Source organism: Mchenga conophoros, linkage group LG7, assembly GCF_057382185.1.
Source record: "Mchenga conophoros isolate Kocher_MC1m ecotype Shallow Benthic linkage group LG7, M_conophoros_male_GT1.1, whole genome shotgun sequence".
Taxonomy (NCBI): Eukaryota; Metazoa; Chordata; class Actinopteri; order Cichliformes; family Cichlidae; genus Mchenga; species Mchenga conophoros.
The window spans coordinates 26,189,113-26,212,480 of record NC_140532.1 but is presented as its reverse complement, the minus strand read 5'-3'; the positions used below and the strand labels follow the sequence as shown (position 1 = coordinate 26,212,480).

Sequence of the window (23,368 nt, the reverse complement as noted above, 5' to 3'; positions counted from 1 at the left end):
TTCGGGTGAGCTCATTGAGAAACCAGGCCCCACCCTATCATGTGATTTCCTGAGGTGAGATGGCCCAGGATGTGAGTGGGCGTTAAGGTGTCTGGGGAGGGAACTCAAAACTGGATTATAGATGGCAGAGAGTTGGTGTCGTAAACCACCGCCTCTGTTCAAAGATGGTCGCTCACAGTGGACATAGATGGCTTCTTTCACTCCTCTTTCAAACCATCTGTCCTCTCTGTCCAAAATGTGAACATTGGCATCCTTAAAAGAGTGACCTTTGTCCTTTAGATGCAGATGGACCGCCGAGTCTTGCCCCGTGGAGGTGGCTCTTCTATGTTGTGCCATACGCTTGTGAAGTGGCTGTTTGGTCTCTCCAGTGTAGAGGTCTAGGCATTCCTCGCTGCACTGTACAGCATACACCACGTTGTTAAGTTTGTGTGTTAAAGTGAATTGTTAAGTGTTGTCATTTTTATGCTTACCTCCTCTACATTGTTTCAAACTCTGTGATCAAGGAATTCCTTTGTCCGCCTCCCCAGCCTCTTGAGGTTCTGGGGGGAGGCTGTAGTGTTTTATCACAAGCACATCCCTTGTGAAGGTTTGTTTGATGTTTGGTAAGCTTCCTGCCCTTTTTATGGCTTCACTGTGTTGTGTATGGTGAACCAATACAGGAATTGAGCCATATATTGAGTGTGGGGGAGATTACACACACACACACACACACACAGTGCCTTGTCCTTGTAACCAAGGGGAGTTTTACGAGGGGAGGTGCTTGTGTAAACTATTGTTTATTGTAACAGTTTTTTCAATAAAAGGCAGCAAGCGGAGGCTGCAGTCGGGGTCATTTGTGATATTATTCGAAGTGCGTTCCTGAGATAGCGACCAATGCCTCCCTTGCGCAAGTAAATCGATTGATTGCTGTTACCTTGTTTTTTCCTTCACGGGAATAAGTCTCTGAGTCAGCGGGGTCTGAGTTTAGACTCCACATTGTGTTTAGGAATCTAAGGAGCTTGGAAAGAAAAGCATCTGGACTTCTTTAAGTTGCTTGAAGACATTTCACCTCTCATCCGAGAAGCTTCTTCAGTTCTAAGGTCAAATGGTGTTAAGTCCCCTCTTAGGGGCTGGGGATGCTTTCCCTAGCCTGGGATGCTAATTGGGGATGGGGCTTGTGGGGTGCGTCAGGTGACCTAGGTGCTGTGCGACTCACACCTGTGTGTCATGGTGGGATCTGGCCCTTTTGGGGCTTGGGGAGGGGATGGATTGGGCTGATCATGATTGCTTCTGCCAGACATGAGGTGACCTTGATGCAATTTGCGTTTATATGTCTGGCAGGCATTGTTCCATCCCCTCCACTGTCCCACCTCCCTCCAGTTGCTTGCTTTCGCCTCACCAATTTGACTGGACCAGTTGGCAGACATATCGGTGGGACTGGTTGTCCTGTGCCTCACCAATGTGGTTGTGCTGGCTGGTGTCTTTATTATCCTTTGGGTCTGTTCGCTGTCCCTCTGTGCTGTAGGCCTCAGTGGGGGCCTGGAAACTGGTGGAGACTTTCCTGCTTGTGTCTGGCAGAGCACACAGGTATTCAGGGTTTCTTGGTCTTGGTCTTTTGATTGGAGTAATGATATCTTTACAGTATAACTCACCACAATGCTTGTTTTTGTCTTTGTGTCATTGTGGTACATTTTGCTACTGAAGTGATGGTGATAATGTGGAAGATCATAGGCATAACTTAACAAATGGAGGGAACAAAATGATACATCACAAGTATATCAGTTCACTGATGTCTCAACCTGGCATGTTTGGACCCAAAATGCAGAACTGAAGCCAAACTTAATGAACAAACTAACCTTTATTCATGTGAAGTTGGGAACCAAATGTCCAATGAGCAGAAACCAAACATCCATGAATCCAAAAAAGAGAAAACACATGGCGGAGCGGAGACCTCTGGCAGAGACGAAGTAAAACCAGCAGACGAGGAAACTAGGGGTGCAACGATACACAAAATTCACGGTTCGGTTCGATACTTTGGTGTCACGGTTCGATATTTTTTAATTTGTCATTTATTAAAATTATAAATATATATTTTAACTCAAAAGTACAGTTTTTAAATTTAATGTTGCTGAAACAACAAAGTAATAAAAAAAATAAATCTATCTGATTGAGAAATCACTCATCTTTGGAAAAGAGAGTTTATTACAGAGAAATGGCTCTTTCCAAAATAAAAGCTATACTATACGCTTCTTCTGGGCTATATTCTCAGCAGCATATTAAACATATCAGGTCCCCATAAGGAGAATCATGTGCTAACGGCTGTCTAAATGACTCGGGTAAAGTTTGTACCATGCGTGCTTGTTGTTTTTGTCTTTGCACTAGGATGATGTCGGAGTAAATGTGCAGTCATATTCATTTTGTTCCCACTAGTGCTGTCAGCGTTAATCTCGTTGAAATGACGTTAACGCCATAACACGGCAAATCTCTGTTAACGACCTACCGCGGATCACCCCGTGCGTGGGGCTGGACGGCCAACACGTTAACGAGCTAACTGCGCTAACACACTAGTTCCCACCAATGTAAATGAGCATTGCGTGGCACATCCGACATACTGTTTTACTGTAGTCCATGACGCGCTTACCTTCAGGGTCATACGTCACATGAAAACCAAAATAGTTCCAAACGCCACATCTGAACTGGGGGGGGGGGGGGGGGGTCAATTTGCCATGTTGCAATAACCGTATGACTGTTCCCACCACTAACACATGACCCTACGCTGTGTTCACTGCATCATTCCATGTTTTGGCACTGATCACCACCTGCACTCATGTATATATCTATCTATCTACTTAGCACTTTTAATTCTTATTCCCATTTTTATTTTCATGTCTATTTAAGCTTAATTTATAACAGTATGTTTGCACTGAAGCACCGCAGCAATTTCCTAATGTTGTAAACCCGCTCAACATTTGGCAATAAAACCCTTTCTGATTCTGATTCTGATTCTGCAACGAGAGCTTACCTTCTGTCTCGCTAGCTTGCCCTGCGCTCAGTGAATCTGCGTTCGACTACTCCGCCTAGGCTGCACTGTCGAGGGCAGATCCACTGAGCGTTCAACACAGACAGCAACGTAAGAGGGAAAGTTGATAAAATGAATTAAAAATTTTGTATTGTTCGATACATATGCGTACCGAACCAAAAGCACTGTATCGAACGGTTCAATATCGATACGAGTATCGTTGCACCCCTAGTGGAAACCTCTGGCAAAGACGAGGCACGGCCAGCAGGTTTGGAAACCTCTGGCAGCTGCTGCTGGGGCATGGGAACCTGGGAGTGGATGCATTCAGCTAGCTCCAGAGCGTGAATCCCTTCCCTGACTTCATGCAGATGTTTAATAAAATCAATAAAGCCTTACTAATTTTGGTCCTGAAGCCAGTCATTTCATCAAGTTTGGGCTGCCGACACCGGCACCCACAGTTTCTGTGTTGCTGCAACATGTTTTGCGTTTAGATGGTACTGTAAGGTTGAAGTGCTTCGGTGGTATGCAAACTCCATTTTGCACAGTTTGCACAAAATCACGCTTTTATCAAGGCTTCCGTCGAGCAGTCTTTTGCAATGAAATTCGCCTCTGATCTATGGCAAGCCATTAAAATGCCGTTTAATTATTCCGAAAACAGAGTTTTTTCTGCCACTCAGATGGGGTGTTCAAGGCGCCAGTCTGTGGCGTAAAAAAATGGTGTTCTGTTGGGACAAACTGCGGGGTTTTTCAGCGTTTTGAATAATTAAACAGCGTTTTTTACGCCATTTCTTAACCAAACGGGTTAGAAAAGTGGCGATTTTTGGCTCTAATGGCTTGCCATACTGATCAGTCCTAGCGCTTTCTTCTGATTCTTCCATTTTTGAAGCCATGTGCATCAGTGTAATCGGTATACCAGGAAATCATGCATTGACAAAAGTTCCCCATTGCTTGGAATGCAAAGTGTGATTAAATGCGTTGATCTTTTTATGCTTTTTTTTTTTTCAAATTAATTAATCACAATTAACGTATTAAATTCCCACCCCTAATAATTATATAAATGAATCAGTTTGGCACCTGTCATTTAATAGTGATTTTATTCAATTGGAAATATGTAATTTTACTATGACATTTTATTAAGTGGGCAAATAGTGTTTCTTGTTTCTGACCTGTGTGTTATCAGTAATTTATACACTGATTATAATGAGAAAATGAAATAGACTACATACTCATGAGTGTTTTGTTGCATTTTGCTGAACAAGTTTTACCTAGCCATTGCAGTCTTGCAGCAGTAAACACATGTTTTTCTATAATTTTAATTGAAAACTAAATTAGTAAATAAAAAATTAAATGTAATGTTTCTAAATACCATGAAACAGGCTTACTGGGAGAAAATGGAAAAAAAAAACACCACTGGTTTTACAACAGCAGTAGTGAGTTGTGAGCAGCGTCTATGTGTGCTGCTCTGCTCAAATGAGTTATACATGGAAAGCCAAGACGTGCATATCAGTGTACCAGCCTGCTGTCTGAAGGCATCAGTGAAACTAGACAGCTGGAGCAACACTCAGGGTTCTCCCCTCATTATTGTGGAAATGGAAATGTGCGTGGGTGTGCAACATATAGCTGTGTCAAGCCCGGGGAATCCTCTCTGGGAGAGCAGTATGTCTTTGATTTCACCTGTGGATTAGGAGTTCCTGATGGGAATGTTATGGCATTTTTCAGTTGTTGATGTGATTTTCTTTTATTACCTATGTGTGTGCGCTTGTGCGTGTGTTTGTGAAATAGAGAGAGAGAGAGAGAGAGAGAGAGAGAGAGAGAGAGAGAGAGAGAGAGAGAGAGCGAGCAAACGAGTGAGAGACAGTAACAGAGAGACAGAATGACACAAGCTGAAGGGCACAGTGGTTGAGAATGTTCATCCTTAATCCCAACTTTCAACCAGCCAGCTCAAAGCCAGCTCTCCAGCCCATATGAACTTTAAAGCATGTTGACTCTTCTCATGAAGTCATAATGCACATATGTTTGCACACACACAGACACACACTAACAAGATAAGAAAGTAGTGACTGAAACAGAGTAATACATAATATATAGATTCCTTCAGGGTAGACGAGGACAACAGAATGAAACCAATGAAAGCACAGGTGTGGATTTTTTGGGTGGGACACAACAACTCTGACCTGTGAAGCAGTTATGGGCTGTGCTACCTAATTAGTCAGTCAGACGTTTATTCTGGTCAGCGGCTCTTTCTCCACAGTTCTTGGTATCTTCAAATGTAGTGCTGCACCAATGGTACTGCAGCCTGCTCCTCCTGGAAACTGATGTGGTTGCCTAGAAACAATGGTTACAACCCGCCATCCTTTAAAAGCAGTAAATTACTTTCCACATTGTCTTAGAATTTTATTTTTCAGAAGAGCTGTCAAAAACCAAATTGTGAACCCAAAAACCGAAAAGTGCTCTGTGTCTGTCAGTCTCCCTTACTGGCTGCCTTTCTGATTTAATTGTGTGTTTAGCATCACTTTTTTGTAAGTAGAATAAATTTAAAGGTGAATAAATTATTATATGGATCAACAGATGAGTACTTTCATCCTGGGAGTTAGTAAGACTGAGTCAGATAAGCAGCATTGAATACACTGTAGTGTTTTTTCTGGGTTAGAGTACAGTGGTACTGAATATAGTCTGTGCCCTGCAGCTGCCCTGCTGGTCTTGTCAAAGCCTTTTTATAGTGGCAGTCTTCTCAGCACCACAGCACAAATGTTTTCTGGAGCTCTTTATCCTAGAGGGGTAGGATTACACATGCAAAGTCACGTGTGCGCACTTAAACACAATAACACACACATATAATCACTTTTCTATAAAAATACTTTTCTTGTATTTTATGGTAGGAGGAATGTGTTTATTGTTATGTTTTTTGCATGTGTTTTATGATCGTGTAAAACAGACTGAGCAGAAATGACACACACTCTCAGGATGACATTAACTTTACTAATACACATGTCCAGCAATGACACACACACCAGCACGCGTGCCCCCTCCCTGGCCCTGTGAGTGTCACTCCGCTGTGTTTAGACACAGTATCGTTACAGCCTGTGCAGAGAGAAAAGCACACTGATGCTATAAGTGTGTCTGTGTGTGTTTGTTTGAAGTACTGCTTGCATGTTGCTGAGGAGACACTTCGGCTCTCAGACTGTCCAAGTCCTCATTGATGATCCCGTTTCATTTTGTCGTTTGTCTGTTTAAAAGTTTGTTCACCTTTCCTTCACTCTTTTGATTCGTCCATCTGTTGACTGGAACAGGACGAGGTCGACCAAGTATGACGGCCACCTTAAGCTCCTCCAGCGGCTTAGAGGTCCTCCTTTCCACTCTGCAGGTATGTGCTCCTGTATGTGACGTGTTGGTATAAAACACTGAAATAACAAATCAAAACAATTACTTAACTTCCATATTAGCTTTAATGTATGCTGAGCCCCTAATAGTCTGTTAGGGATATAAAAAAAAGGAGAAAAATAAAAGAAAAACTAAAATATGTTTTGCTTTGCCTCAGCTGATTTACTGAGAGGAATGTCTGAGGTTTGCGTGTTTGGAATATTAACAAGATATGATTTTTGTACTTTGCGTGTGGTATATTTTGCAGGCTCGCATTGGGAAATTGCTGCATCAAACATGTATCAAATATACATCAAGCTCGATCCACATTCATATGCTGTATCATGTTCACATTATTTGGTTTGTGGTTGACACTGGATCCTTAAAAAGTTGAATGACGTAAAAAAAAATGTCAATAATATTGGACATAAACTTGGGTCCTGCATCAGCATTAAACTAGGATCTTTAAATAAAAGACATGTAACTGCAACACACTCATATGGAGCAGTGATGAAAACCTATCTATCTATCTATCTATCTATCTATCTATCTATCTATCTATCTATCTGCTTGTTAAGGTATTGGTGAAAGGGACCGTGATGGTATGATACAAAACATCCCTGGGGTGCTACAGTTGGATACTGGGGGGTATAGGGGTGGAGAGATTGAAACAGCAGGTGGCATTACTGGCTGAACATCATTCTTTAAAAAGTGGCGGACTAACCTCACATTTTTAATGACAACACATTCTGACTACTGAGTCTGGGCAGTTCTTTCAAATAGTGTTTCATACCCACAGTCCTGAATTTACAGTTCAGTCAGTCTAAACCTAATCCCAGCATCTGAGAATGAACAGATTTCCTGAGTGTGGATGGACTGCCAGAAACCATTCTAACTGCAGATGAACCCTGAGTTGCTGAATCGGACTTAATAATACAATTCAAAGTACAGTTTTTAGTGACTGATCTTTATTAAGTGTTCCTCTGAAGGAACCTCAAAAGCCACGAAAGGTGGTCATATAGGATATCTCCTCTACAGAGAAAGTTTCTTTCAGCACTCCCCTATTAGCACAAAACAAACGAGGAAAGGAATATATTGGCTTTACATTGAACATATTCATGCAGCTCTTATCGATTTTTTGTTACTGCTAAAGGACACAAAGACAGACAATGTGAAAAATGAAGCGCACTACATGATTCAAAAGCTTGTAGAACAACCTTCAGCAGCATTATCCAGAAGCTATCATTTTCTGTAGGACTTTATCAGTCTCTGTGATCACTGAGGAGGAATTTTGTTCCATTCTTCTTTACAGTGTTGCTTCGCTCATTCAGGCTTGCAAGCAGTCATTTATACGCAGCTCTCTGAAGGTCTCAACACAGCATTTCAGCCAGTTTCAGACAAAGTTTAGCTGTCTGACCGATGGCCTCTCCTTTGACTCTAGAATATTTTGGTACACAGAGGAGTTCATGTTAGACTCGGTGACTGCGCCGTTCTTGGGTCCTGTGGCTGTAAATCCAGCTTAAATCATCCCCCCTCCACCACCGTGCTGACAGCTGGTATGAGGTGTTTGTGCTGATATATCGTATTTGGTTTTCTCCAAATGTGGTGTTGTCCATGAACACCAAGCATCTCCAGTTTGGTTTGTCCAAAGGCATTGGCCTTCATACCTCAATTTGATTTTACTTTACAAATAGATTTAGAAGTCCATTTCACACTTACAACCAAATGAAGACCTAACTGTGCTGGGAAAGTAAAGACAAATCTTTAAAATGAATACTACTATTACTACCACTACTACTACTAATAATATTAACAGTACCATAGCACTTAATTTACAAAGCACTTTTAAAAACAACAACCGGGCTGACCGAAGTGAGCAGTTTTCTAAAACATCATAGGCCACAAAATGTACAGAATTACACAAAAAAATACAAGGCATGTAAGGAAAACAAAGTGATAAAAGTAAAGACGTAGGCTTTATCCTTTTAATTTAAATATATTTAATTAATCTCACTCGTCTTAACTTAAATGGTCTTATCTTTCTTTCTTTCTTTCTTTCTTTCTTTCTTTCTTTCTTTTAAAAAATTGCAGTAAGTTTCTCATCTCAGGCTAACAGGACACTTACTTGTTCTCTTTCTTTTAGGGGAAATGACATCGAGCTTTCCTTTTTTTTTTTATCAGGTGAAGCCTTTCTTTGTTATTTACTTAATTTTAAACGGTCATCACTCTCATAGAAACACTAAGAATGTTGTCCATTTTCTGGCTGAGTAGCTTTTCTACTCAGACTTTCTCCTTCTGTTTTGCCTTAGAGACGCACACTTCTCTCTTACATCATCACCTCCAGATGAACCTGTTTCTTTGTATAGACAAATGGGGAGGGGTGGCTTTATGCAGATTATAGGCAGTATGTAGGATTTAAAATGACTGTGATTTATTAATATACGCACAGCAGTAAGAAAAAAACTGTGGCATAAATCTAACATGACTTTACAGTTTTTCTCAGTCGCTTTGGTGCGTTTCTCAGAACACCATTAACATTTGCACAGCAGTTAGTGCATTTCCCAAAACAATTAGTGCAAACTGCAAAACCTAGTGGATAGCCTGCAAAAGCACGTCACATGCACAGAATTGATTATCCATACCTCAAAAGCAAGTATCCATGTCAACGAAACTGTCAGTGCCATCAAAATGAAAAGTCTTGACACCATCTTTATGAACAAGATAGTCAAATGGCATTGTCATGTTTCCACTATGACAGTTTATAATTTCAGTGTTTCCCATTACAAAAACAATTGGTGACACCTGAAAATGTTGACGACAGCACTATGGCCTACCTGTACAGCCATCTGAAATGTGCAGTAAAGTCACTGTAGATGTTATGGGAGTCTTGGGAGTAACTAAGACACTGAATACGTACGTTTCACATTTCCATTGTGTAGAAGTGTTTGTAATCCTACAGAATTGTGCAAAAGAAAAATATGCTACAGTCACTTGTTCACTGTAGAATACATGTAAACATAAAATCACCCATTTGGTAGAGCCTCCTCATGAGTGACAGCTGTAATTCACCTGAGATCAATTGTTCAATTTCGGAGACATTTCCAGGAAAAATGATACAGAAAGGTATAGGATTTGCTTGACAGATGGCCAATATTTGGCATGTGATAACTAGTTCAACAATTTTGTGTGTGATGACTTAAGCAATGGATGTATGACTATTAGTTTTATTGGGAACGACTATTCAGCATCCATAGGTATGATTACTTTTGACTGACATGACATAAGCAAATGGAAATGTCAGAAAGCAGCAGGGAAATGTATGGAAGCAACTGATTCATGTCCAAAATCATTTGCAGTTTGTTCAGAGAGAGGAGAAATTGCTACTATGATGTGCACAAATGACTGAGTGTTGTGGAGGTTGAACTAATAGTTATGAGAATTTCAATTCTGATCTGAGAAACGCACCAAAGCGACTGAGAAAAACTGTAATTGCAAACTCTTTTTTTGTAAGAAATTTCTCGTGCATTTATCAGCAAATGAGGCCCATTGTTTCAGAAGTCTTGTGGTTTGTTCAGGTTTCAGCTTTGCAAACCTATGTTACCTTCTGCAACCCTTCCTAACCTCCTTGCTCAGGGTTAACATTTATCATTGCTAATTGAGGCCTGTAAAGTTTTTTGCAGGTTCTCTTAGTATTGCATGCGCTGACCTTTGGGTGAAAATTTGCTGGGATGTCCACCTTTGGGAAAATTGTCAGCTGTCTTAAATGTTTTCCAGTTGTGAATAATAATAATAGCACTGTGGACTTCAAGTTGTTTGCAAATGAGCTCATAAAGGTTCCCAGATTATTGGGAATATTTATATTTTTTGTTACTGCCTGTTAAAGCAGCTCTTGCGGAATCAAACCTGTAGACATGATTATTCAATTTTGTGTTAGGGCAGTTTCTAAAAACTGTCAGATGAGAATCACAGTCTGAGGAACAGACATATTTAATTACTGTCACAGAATTTCCTCCCTTCTAAACATGTGAAACTTCAGAAGGGTAGAAATATTTCATGGGTAGACAGTCTGAGATACTGGCTCATTCAGTTCTCTACATCAGTGTAATGGGTCAACTTTGCTGTGAGTGCTCTTTTTTCACTGAGAGGGTGAAAAAAAATAATTAAAGCTCATTTAAAATTATGTATCTCAGTGTTAACTGAAAAGTCACACGTTTTCATATATGTCTGGACTATAAGACCTGAGCCAAGAAGCCACTGTCAGAAGCCTCATCATGGTTAGAATAGAACAGAATAATCCTTTAATTGTCCCAGAAGGGGAAATTTGGTTGTAACAGCAGCCAGAAAGAAAGGTTGAGTGCAGCACAAGCACCATTTTTATATGCAGGGTTTAAGTTACAAAAAAGTAAAGACAGTGCAAAAACAAAGCTCCCTCATCAAACATAGGGCCTTTTTTTAAAAATAGCTTTCAGGCTGTCACCCACTTCAGACTGGAACATGTGGTTGCAGTGAAAAGTGGCAAGTTGCTTCAACTGGTTAAGTTGACATAACCTGTCTATCCTATTTAAGATGTTATTACCTTTGCGTAGCAATCTTTGCTCAACACAAGCCTGTACTATTTTATTACTTTTCACACTGAATAGCTAGAACTAAAGACCAATGCAATTTGAGAAAATTCCAGTCGAGTGGCGTGTAAAGAAACACAAATTTACGTATTTACCGACTACTACACAAGAAAAATCTCGAGTCTTTCTTGTATAGCCCAGTCTGTTCCACTGGAATACCAGATGAGATCAGTGAGTTTGCAGGAAAATAGATGAGCAGAAGCAGCAAGGCAAGATCAGACTCAAGATTATGAATTTTACAGGGTAATGTGGAGGATTAAACATGAGATGGCCTCCCACAAGACCTCAAAATATTTTTACCTTAAATTTGACCATGAGCTAAGGTTGTTCCAATGGTTCCTAGTCCCTAGGGAAAGATCCTGTTGCGGAAACAAGACTATAGTTTCTATTTGAACAGGCAGATTGCTGGCCATCTAAACAGCCTGTCTGGATGCAACACATTAAGTTATTTATATCTGGCATCAGATATTCATCAGCGGCCTCATTTGGACATTGGAGAAGGTTTCTTCATACAACGCACATTTTAACGAGGGAGATGTTTGGCCACCTTAAAAGATTTCTGTTGAAACGGCAGAATTTAATCAGCCAGATTGGGTAGTTGATAAGACCAGCAGACCTCTGCTCAGTCGGATCGTTTTGAAAATGTGGGATTAGAATCTCTGAGAAAATCCATCTGCATGTACATGTGGAGTAAATGTGACATAAGAAACATGTATATAAACTAATATCCTAGTGTCCATTAGTTTGGAAATATTGGACACATTTTATGTATATAAGGCCACGAGTCCGTCATGATTGGCTCCAGCTCCCCTGCAACGCTGATAAGGATAAAGGGAAGAGAGGTGTGTGTATAAAAGGTTTTTTTTAAATATGGTGTCATCCACTGGAACTGTTTGTGCTCCATTACATGAAAGGAGCTGAATTTAACAGGAAGTAGGAAAAAATGGAAAAGCCTAAAAATATTGCCAGTGTAATTAATATGAAGACATTTCACAGCCAGGATTTCAACAGGCTATAGAAACATTTCTTCACAGTAACATGTCAAGGTCAGTGCCACTTTCTGCCCTGTCTGCATATAAAGTCCTGAAGCAAGCTATGCTCACACTGTGTTCCAGGACGTGTCAATGCAGGATGCAGAATTTCCATGAAACACATCTACCTGTTAGGTGTGGCTGTGTGCAGGCAGGAATAGGACCCAAGGTGCAGACTCCGGAGACAGACGTGAACTCAAAAAGGCTTTAATTTGGTACTCAAAAATATAACATAACTGAAAAAACTCAAAACAAACTTAAACCAGAGGAATGACAGAACACACAGCTAAGAAAACGGTAGATCACGACACAGACACTAAGAAACACAGGGCTTAAATACACAGAGGGAGCAATCAGGAAATGAGTAACAGGAGGGAAACACAGCTGGGGCAAATCAGAACTGACGAGACCAAAGAAGCGTAACCTGAACACACTGAGAAAAGACGGAGACCTTCAAAGTAAAACAGGAAACACATAACACAGACTGAACAAAGACACAGACTCACATGCAGGCACTACAGAGGGAACAGAGACGTGGGAACAGGGCAGACACAAACACTGACTGAACACGGGGATATAGGAACTTAAGATACACATAGACGCGAACTAGACAAGGGGATGCAGGTGATAGGGGAGACAGGGCAACTAAAGAAGACAGAGACCTAAGCCATAAGACAGAACTCAAAGAAACCAAAAACTAGACAGTATAAATAATATCATAAACTCAAAAACCCTGGGTCGATGACCCAGGCATCCTAACACTACTACACTCACCGTGTTCCATCTGGTCATAATCAGCTGACTGTGCTCAACTTTGGGATTGCAGGCCTCAGTCCTGACAGCTGATGACATGAAGACAATTATAAGAGATTCACAAAACATGAGAATTTGCAAAACAAATTGCAATCATTCCACTTTCATATAAACACAAGCAAGAAAAATCAGCTTTGTTGAGTGATAAAATCATTCAACAAAAACAAGAATAACAATATGTAGTGACAGTCACTAAAAAAGTGCAAAAACCACAACCATTAGTAGCAGCTGGGTTGTTTGGATTGTATATGGAGTCCACATTCTGATTTAGATACTGTGTGTCATGCTTCTCTGAGGTTCATCACTAACTGTAAATTTCAGACACACCACAGTTATACTCTCAGGTGGGAGGGGCTGCTTTGGCCAGTCGGAGGAACTCTCATTTATACAGTTTTATATATAAGGCAATACTCAGATTGCTGCCTTTCTATATGTGTTCCCTGCTTGCAATGAAACATGCTGATCGTTATTCTCTTCGTCCGCAAGGTTACTTGTTGCTTTCTGTTCCATTTGCCCGAACTGAACTTGGCAAAAGAGCTTTTGTCCATTTAGCACCCTTTGCTTATAACGAGCTGCAGAACGACTGGAAAATGACTGAATTCATTTCATTAAGTGCTTTTGAATCTAAACTAAGAATCCTTGTGACCAATTCCATAACATGCAACTGTTTCAATAAGATTGTTTGTCATTTTAACTGAATTTTAGAATTTTTATTTAATTTTATCTTTATTTATTTATTTAATTAATTAATTAATTTTTCATTTATTTTAGAATGTCTGTTGTTGCTGCCTGTGTTTAATTGAGTAATTTTTGTAACTGTGAGACATTTGCTGCTGCCTATCTTAGGCAGGTCTCCGTTCAAAAATATGTTTTTAATCTCAATGGGATCTTCCTGGTTAAATAAAAAAAAAGTAGGTTAGATGCATTCTAACTTTTTTATTCTTTTATTTTGTGGGTTTAAATGTCTTATATTCTCTCTCTCTCCCTCTCTCTCTCTGTGTGTGTGTGTGTGTGTTGTCTCTGCAGAATGTAGGGGATGTGGAGAGCACCTTAAATATCCTCAGTGTCTTGGATGAACTTCTGTCAGCTGGTAAGATCATCTTCTCACCATTTGGTTTCCATCCTTACGTAAAAAGTTGTTGTGCTATGGAAAATGCCAATAAACACACAAAGCCTTTAAAGGCACAGTCTGTTTTTTTAATTAAATATACTAAAAACTAAGTTACTAAGAACTCATAACTGTACTTAAATTCATGTGTAATTACATCTTCCAACAAGCAGATGCAATCTTTTGAACTTAGAATTCATCCGTTCACTTTTTTCCTCCATAAAGATGACATTTGACGACCTCCCCTGTACCTTTAAGATGAGTTTTGACTCCTCATTATATATATATCAATAAAAACATGACTTGATGATCATTAATAAAGTTTCCAGGTTTTTCCAAGGGTAGCTGCATAGTCAGAAACCTAGAAGCAGGTCTGAAATATGACAGAAACCTCTCAATTCAGAAAAGTTCTTCAAGCATTATTCCTACTAGCCTTTCAGGGAGTAAAGAGTTGAAAATACACAGGAGCGGGCAATGGTTTGAAGTCATCGTGCTGTCTCATCATCCTGAATAAAATAGCCGGGATGAACGTCACTGTTCCAACTAATTGCAATTTATGTACGAGGCTAGAGACCAGCTACAAATATAGTATACCAAGGGGGAAAGGAGAGGAGAACTCGTAGGCATTTGTGCTGGAGAGGCAAATTTTAATATGTGTCTGCACCTTTATGTCACAGTGTGGCAGAAGCAGACTGTGTGGATTGACAAAACGGACCCAAAACACAGATTCACAAAGTTTTAGATGAGTAAAAAAACACAAACAACCAACATATTGACAGCTGAGGTAAATAGTGGAGCCGCAACCCACACTCAGAGTGACAGTCTATGCAGATAAATATCAGCCACAGTTGTTTGTCATACAGCGGCCACTGTAGCTAGGATCACACACTTTAATTGGGAGGTAGAAGAAAACAGAGCTCATTTGACTTCAGCTGGCATCTAGGGCTGGGTGTAGCATGTGCCAAATGAATGGATGACAGTAATCCTATTTTTAGTAATGCAGTTATGTAATGTGTTACTGTACTAAATTCTGTAAATACATTAAAATTAATATTATTTTGTTACTTGCGTTACTTGTTTTTTCAGATATATGCACCAGGAAGGATAGGAAGAAAACAGCATACACATGTATGCTGGGAAGACAAAACATATAGAGTGGTTTATAGCTTTTGAGAAGTGGCAATATGGACATTAATTTTATTTGTATTGCATGAAAGGACATAAGTGCAATGGTGAAATCCAAACAACATCCAAGACAGAAACAACTGCAGTATACTGCTAACAGAACTGTGGCTCTTAGACAGATTGCTAAGAAGCTAATCAACAACAAGTGATGTCAAAGCTGAGTGTATTCAGACCCCAGCCCAGCAGCCAGAGGCTGAACTTCTGCAGGTAACAAAGGCAATGATGTGTCTATATATAGACATATAATAGGATCAAATGTGGAAACTGGTTACAGCTGAGTACATAGATAGAAAAACAAATAAAATAGGGGAATCGCAAAAAAGGTAAATAAATAAAAGAAGGAAAAAAAAGAGATTTTATTATCAGATAAGTAATATTTTTCAGAATTAGAAGGTGAGGGCACTTGGAAGATATCTGTGGCTGTCACACCCCTCGTATTCTGAGGATGACTAAGGTTTAAGTCTTCATTTGGAGCAGTAATGTCCTTTGCAATAAATAGAAGTACTTGATGAATGCCCATTTGAATGCGGCTTGTAGCATCCTTTATATTTTTTCAAAATAGTAAAAAAAGGCACTATTTATATTTCAGTCCCTTTCAGCCAAGCACTAACCTCTGCTCTCTGTTCAGGTACAGATCGGCGCATCCACTATATGATCAAGAAAGGTGGTAGTGAGGCTCTGCTGACTGCACTGGTTAAATATGGCCACACTTTCAGTCCCAACTACACTATACTCATACCACTCCTGCACCTGCTAGCTAAAGTTGGACACAAAGGTGGGAATGAACAAAACAACATGTATTGTGATAACTCTTTCTAACTCTTAAAGTTTGTTTAGGAAAGGTGAGATGATCTACAAAAATAGCACAGTGGTTCCTGATTCACTGACAGCTATGTTTGTGTGTGAATAATGAAAGCTTCTCACAGAGATATATCTGTGCTTATTTGTCTGACCAACAATTTAAATCATACTGAGGGTCATTGTATGTTACAATGTACATGGTATGAAGGCATATTCATAACATACCTTCATACCGTGTACATTGTAATATACCCATAATAGACCCATTTTTGTACCTTCATACCTATAACAGACCCATTTCTGTAATATATCTATATACCTATATTATTGCTAATATGTATTTTGTAATATATTTATATCATGGCTAAAGCACTTCCGGATGGATGCAAACTGCATTTCGTTGCCTTGTACTGTGACATGTGCAATGACAATAAAGTTGAATTCTATTCTAGTCTAATTCTATGTTGCAATATTAAAAAAAAAGCAAAAGGTCTATAATGGAAATACAAAGCAAACTGCTAATACATTTAGGTAGCACTTAGTTATTATTAGCAAGTGCTTAATTCATCATTTACATGTCATTACTAGTCCTTAATATGTCATTTAGAAATGCAGATATGTTTCGCCATCTGCTAATGTTACACCATGTCAAGCGATCACTGCTTGGTGTAACTATGTAGAGCTATTAATGCTACTACATCACTGCTAGTAATAATCACAATTACACTCATGGTAATTTTCCAAAGATGGAAAAAAATCATATAACTTTAATATTTGAATGCTACTATTTTAAGTACTTTTTCATTGGGGTTGCTGTTATTTTTGGATGTTTTTGACTTCTTGCATTCTTAAAATTTTCATCACTTACTTTCACAATACTTACTGTCACCATGCGTATTCATTGCAATGTATATATATATATGTAGACCGTCGTATTGGTATGAAAGCAGAAGAGGCAGGTGCAGTGCTGCTGACTCTGAATCTGCTGAAACACAATGGCCAGCATGCCAGGAGAACTGCTGCCTGCCTCTGGGTGATCCAAGTCTTCTGTTCATCAGGTAAACAATATAGTTGTTTTTGTCACCAGCTTGGAGTTAAATTCATATCCTGGAGGCTTACCCTAAAAATAATCATAGCTGCTATTTCTCTAAATTCTAATCCAAACTTTACCCTTATCCTAAACCCTACCTTATACATTGTCATCCAGAGTACTTTATTATTGAATTCTTCATTAACAAGTAAAGCCTCCACCTTAATTTTTAAGGGGAGAGTATTTCAGAAGCTTTACCTGTTGCTGTGTTTAAACTTATATGTTGATAATCTTAGTAACAGAGTTAAAGTCAGTTTTGTTGTCTTGACAGTTTCTACAGCAAACCTCATAGGAGAAAACCATGGACTGGATGTCATCTACCGCCTCATTCCTCAATACACAACCAAGCATCTGCATGCTATTAAGTAAGTATCCTAAGGGCTTTCTGCATTTTCCACTGATCAGTTTTACCATATAGATACAGTCAGGGCCATAGGCTTTTGAACAATTTTTCATCCAGAATCCAATAATGTTTTTGACACAATTTTTTTGTAATTTTGCTTTCTGCAGTACCGCAGTGGACTCTAAATTAAACAATCAAGGTGTGATTTAAGTGCAGACTTTCAGCATTAATTCAAGTGGTTTATAGAAATAGTTGATGAATTATAGCTAGCTGTTTATAATACCAGTTTTGGAAGCTAGGGATCGGAGTGCCAGGACCTCTCGATCCACTAACACTGAAGCCCTATGTCGACTCCTGCGGGTGGTGGGCCCACAGGCGGACGGACCCATGTTGCTTTTCTGGCCCGGCCACCAGATGCTCACCAGACATTCACTCGAGACACTACCCTGGGCCTGGTGCGCTGGACCCTTGAATTGTTCTGGATGAACATTTTTGCAGCACATGATTGGCTGAAGTTCAGAATTCATGGACTCCCTTGGGACGCTCAGCTAGACTTTAACTGTAGATGCTTTCAGTTGCAGCTTGTTTGGGGATCTCTCTGACTACAGTACTGTCTTCAATACTGAAAAGCATGACTGAGATGAGGTTGCTGACATGGAAGAATATCCTATTTTTTTGCCTTGAGAAACCTTTGGGTGAGAACTGCGATAATAAATAAAGCCAATGACAACTATGATAGGCTATATTTGGATAAATAGTTCAAGTAATGGTTTTATTAAATCCTTCGAATTAAAGTCTGAACTTCAATACAATGTGACGGCATCAAGAACCAAACTTATAAAATTGTGTCACTGTCTACTGACCACTCATAGTTCTTTAAACTACAAGCCACATTTAACCATATATGAGAATATTTAACTGCCCCCCATTGATCCATCCATTTTCTTAATCGCCTGTCCAGTTAAGGGTTGCAGTGGGACCAGTAGCCTGTCCCAGCTCTCACTGGGTGACAGGCAGGGTGGTGGTCACCCATATGGAAAAGAAATAGTAAAAACTTATATGTGATTACTCATGAAAGTGGCCACTTTCGCATTACTTTCATACATTGTTTTAGTAAGTATCCAAAACATACACGTTTCATTATATAATTTTTCAAGGGATCTTATATCTGTTTTCACACTTATATGCTTTTCATACAAGTTTCACACAAGACAGATACAAACTTTATAAGATTTATATATATCTTTTCCATATGGGCAGAGAAACTGAGATTTTGTTATAGTCCAGGTATAGTACACTGTCACGGAGAAGTGTAGGCTTTAAAGATATTATCTCCCCCCTGCTTGTAATGCAACATCTGCATGCAGTAATACAACTTCTGCATGTGTGTCTATTTCCAGTTTTAAAGCAGCAAAGCATGAAATGGACATGGTGGACCGGCCTGTCTATTACATGTTTTCCTGTTTCCTGTAATACTGGGTTGGAGATTCCTGCTGGACCCACGTACTCGGTTTAAAAATTCATGGGGATATGACTTTTTGGGCAAGGTTGTGGATTTTTCTTCCACTGCCTTTACTCTGTAAACTCCACTGATTCATTTAAAAAACAGCTGAAGGCATACTGACAACCTTTAGGTAAATTGTTGTTTTATGTTTTTTTTTTTTGTTCATTCTTATGATATATTTTATTTCTGGTTTTATTGTAAAGTATATTGTGATTTTTACCTGTAAAAAGTGTTTATAAATGCATTTTACTTACTTACTTGACCTCAGTGTAGCATTTGACACCACAGACCACAAAATGTTAACACAGTGATTACAAAATGTGTTAGCCATTAAAGTTACTGCCCTGCAGTGGTTTGAATCATAGCTCGCTAATATCATTAACTCTAATTTGTTCATGTAAATGGAGAGTCAAACACTAAGCACTGTTATAGAGTACCACAGGGTTCTGTTTTTGGACCAATTCTGTTTAAATTATACAGGCATAATACATTAGGCAGTATTGGTAGAAGCCATAACATACAGTGCATTCTCATTGCTATGCAGATGATACCTAGCTTTATCGATCCATGAAGCCAGATGACATACACCGATTAGTTAAACTGCATGAATGTCTTAAAGACATACAGACCTGGATGAACTCTAATGCCTTGTTTCTAAATTTAGATTAAATTGACTTTCTTGTACCATTTTACAAACACGATTCTTACTCTAGATGGCATTACCTTGACCTCCAGTAACACTTGGAGCCATTTTTGACTAAATGTCCTTCAATGCGTATATTAAAACAACCACATCTGTGTTATTAGCACAGTTATATTTAATATCTTAGTTACCGGTATATCTAAGGCAGTATTCAGGGTCAACTAATCCAGCCCTAACTATATGCTTTATCAAAAAGAAAAGTTTTCGGGTTAATCTTAAAGAATAGAAAGTGTCTTTTTCCCAGATCCAAACTCTACTTGGTTCCACAGGCTCAGTAAGCCAGCAGTTTGAGAGCAAAGTGCTCAATTGGGACAATATGGTACTCTGAAGCCTTTAAGAAAAGACAATTCAAGACCTTGTATGTAAGAAGAAAGATATTAAATTCAGTTCTAGAATTAACAGGTAGCTAAGACAAGGCAATACAGGAGAAAAATACTCACTTTCCAGTCCTTGTCAGTACTCTCACTGCAGCATTTTCGATCAACTGAAGGCTTTTCAGGGAGCTTTAGGACATCCTGACAAAAATGAACTACAGTAGTCCAGACTGGAAGTAATAATGAAGATGAATCAATTTTTCAGCGTCACCCTGAGTCAAGATGTTTCTAATTTCAGAAGTCAAATAATTTCATGTTCACTCATACATAAAGATTTACTTTGACAATTACAAATGCAATTCGTTTTTTATTTTAATTTGGTGTTGATTCAAATGAGTCAGACGTCACTTTTCTGTTTTTTTCCTAGGGCAGCCATTAATGCCTTTTCTGCTCTGCTGTGCACAAGTAAGTTTTTTTATTACCTTGAGCATTCCTCAGCTGATGTTTCCATTTTCATCATCACCATCTTCATTACCATCATGTCACAACTGTTTCTCCGGGGACACATTGGCAATGCTTGATTTGTGAGGTCATTTTGTTTTCTTATGATTTTTGTGTCTAATTTCAAGGACCATAAAGATACCTTACACGGCATTTAGTGCAATGAAAATAGATTTAAATAGATATTGCATTTTTTTATGTACTATAGAACTTAACAGGTGGGGATCAGGCTAATATAAACTACTGCTTTCACAAAATAAAAAATAGGGCACTAACAAGAGCTGCATGCTTACTTGAGTTTAAGCTGGTTGACAAAAATGTAAGGCTTATACATTGGGGCAGTTTAGAACACAGCTCTCATATCTGTGGCTTCAAGGTGGAAGAGCCTAAGAGGAAGAGCTTTCCACATGATTCCAAGATAGTGTTTAAGTTATAACTACAGAAGGAATAAGCTAATGCATGATACTGTGCACAAGAACAGAGTCTGCAGAGAGGGATCAAGACAGGCCCATGAATGAGGGTTTAAAATGTTTGGTTAATTGTCACAAATTGACAGAACTTCCAGGAACCATTAAGCAGTTCATTTAAATGCATAAATACAGATGAACAGAACTGCAATTCAACGTTATTACATTTCAGAAGTTATTGTCATTAAAATCTTCTAATCGACAGTTTTGACATATGATCTGTTACTGACATGATCTGAATTTGTTGTTGTTGGCTTTTGGAGGTGTAATAAACGTATATGTGCATTGTGCAGTGTCATTTTAAAAACTGGAGGTGAAGACTGAATTTACTCTCTCAGCTGTCAAGCTTTTGCTACTATAGTCAAAATTACATTACAAAAAACATTGGAAGTGCAGCTTAAAATTGAAGAAACAGTTTGTTTTATTTAAATTGTTTTCAATAAAATGTAGACAAAATAGATTAAAATTTGACAAGGGGTGGACCTCATCGACCCCTTTCATAAAGATGGGAACCACCACCCTGGTCGGCCAATCCAGGGGTACTGCCCGTGATCTCTATGCAACATTGTAGAAGCGTGTCAACCAAGACAGCCCTACTAGGACTCCTTCTTCAGTTTGGTGGCTCCCCTCACCTCTCCAAACATTTTTTTTACAAATAAATAACTGAAAAGTGGGGTGTGCGTAATTATTCAGCCCCCTGAGTCAATACTTTGTAGAACCACCTTTTGCTGCAATTACAGCTGCCAGTCTTTTAGGGTATGTCTCTACCTTTCCATTGTTGCCCTGGCTTTATGTTTAGGGTCGTTGTCCTGCTGGAAGGTGAACCTCCGCCCCAGTCTCAAGTCTTTTGCAGACTCCAAGAGGTTTTCTTCCAAGATTGCCCTGTATTTGGTTCCATCCATCCGTTTGCTGTGTCCCCCACATGGCTTGTGGCAAACTGCAAATGGGACTTCTTATGGTTTTCTGTTAACAATGGCTTTCTTCTTGCCACTCTTCCATAAAGGCCAACTTTGTGCCGTACACGACTAGTAGTTGTCCTATGGACAGATTCCCCCACCTGAGCTGTAGATCTCTGCAGCTCGTTCAGAGTCACCATGGGCCTCTTGGCTGCATTTCTGATCAGCGCTCTCCTTGTTCGGCCTGTGAGTTTAGGTGGACGGCCTTGTCTTGGTAGGTTTACAGTTGTGCCATACTCCTTCTATTTCTGAATGATCGCTTGAACAGTGCTCCGTGGGATGTTCAAGGCTTGGGAAATCTTTTTGTAGCCTAAACCTGCTTTAAATTTCTCAATAACTTTATCCCTGACCTGTCTGGTGTGTTCTTTGGACTTCATGGTGTTGTTGCTCCCAATATTCTCTTAGACAACGGTCGTGTCCAAATTCATGGGCTGCATCCTCCTGAGGACCCAGCCTTCGCGGTCTACGTGGGCCGGGTCCTCAGAAGGTCGGGTAGGCCGGAAGTAAACGGCTGTGGAATTGGACGGTCTAGCCTTCTGATTAGCGTCACCGCTATCTCGGTGGAGTTTAATAAACTCAGCCGTCTGCTCCTTTCTATCTAAAATATAACAGGACACTGGAGTAAATTCTCGACCATCTCACACTTCTGTTTAATCAGTTTTCTGTTTGACGTTTATTCAGCTGTGTGAAAACCAAGGAGGAGGGGGATTAATAAAGTTTTATTTTATCTAATCTAATCTAATAACTTTAATCTCAGCCAAACCGATTTACTCACAAAAACAAAAAAACAAAAACAAAAAAACACTGAAAAAAGCCCAACAATAACATTTTTAGGTTGTCTAAGTGAATTATATATCACGTTTAACCTGAGTAGCGAAAGTCTGCGGTGATCTGAAAATGATGTGCTGGGAGTTGTGCCGTTCTCAGCGGCTTCAGTAACCCTCGAGCTCTCGGCTAGCTATCGAGCTGGTGGGTAACAGACGTCTCCGAAAACGTCGAACCACTTTTGCAAATATGCAATGTCTTGATAAACCGAGCAGATATTTGAAGTTTACACACCCACATTCTCGCCTGAAAATATGTTAAAAGTTTATTTTGTGACCCAGAACGATTAATAAGAGTAATTTTAAAACTTAGTAGCGGCCGCCATTGCTGGAAACTGGAGTTTGGCTGGGCCGCGCTACGAATTCTGGGATATGATAGGCCACGAAGGACACACCCGACCCATCCTTCAAATTCGGAGAAAAGGAGCACCCATTTGTCGGCTGCATTCGGAGGAGTCTACGAATTTGGACAGCCTTCGGTGCGTCGCTGTGACGTAATCGGTCTACAAATCCGTCCTCAGGAGGATGCAGCCCATGAATTTGGACACGACCAACCTCTGAGGCCATCACAGAGCAGCTGTATTTGTACTGACATTAGATTACACACAGGTGCACTCTATTTAGTCATTAGCACTCATCAGGCAATGTCTATGGGCAACTGACTGCACTCAGACCAAAGGGAGCTGAATAATTACGCACACCCCACTTTTCAGTTATTTATATGTGAAACATGTTTGGAATCATGTAT

General features: G+C 39.6%; 1 protein-coding gene across 3 annotated transcripts in view; it reads left to right on the top strand.

Moving 5' to 3' along the window:
* The window catches only part of agbl1 (AGBL carboxypeptidase 1), a 100,965-nt gene that overhangs the window by 6,252 nt on the left and 71,345 nt on the right, over positions 1-23,368 (top strand). The window contains exons 2-7 of one of the 3 annotated variants that reach the window (XM_085283127.1): positions 6,289-6,362; positions 13,851-13,914; positions 15,752-15,892; positions 16,845-16,976; positions 17,280-17,373; positions 20,300-20,337. In XM_085283127.1, coding sequence (XP_085139253.1) covers positions 6,289-6,362; positions 13,851-13,914; positions 15,752-15,892; positions 16,845-16,976; positions 17,280-17,373; positions 20,300-20,337 — 543 coding nt within the window. Of the gene's footprint in view, positions 1-6,288; positions 6,363-13,850; positions 13,915-15,745; positions 15,893-16,844; positions 16,977-17,279; positions 17,374-20,299; positions 20,338-23,368 lie in introns of those variants that run through there. The other 2 variants (XM_085283126.1, XM_085283128.1) reach the window with 2 other exon arrangements.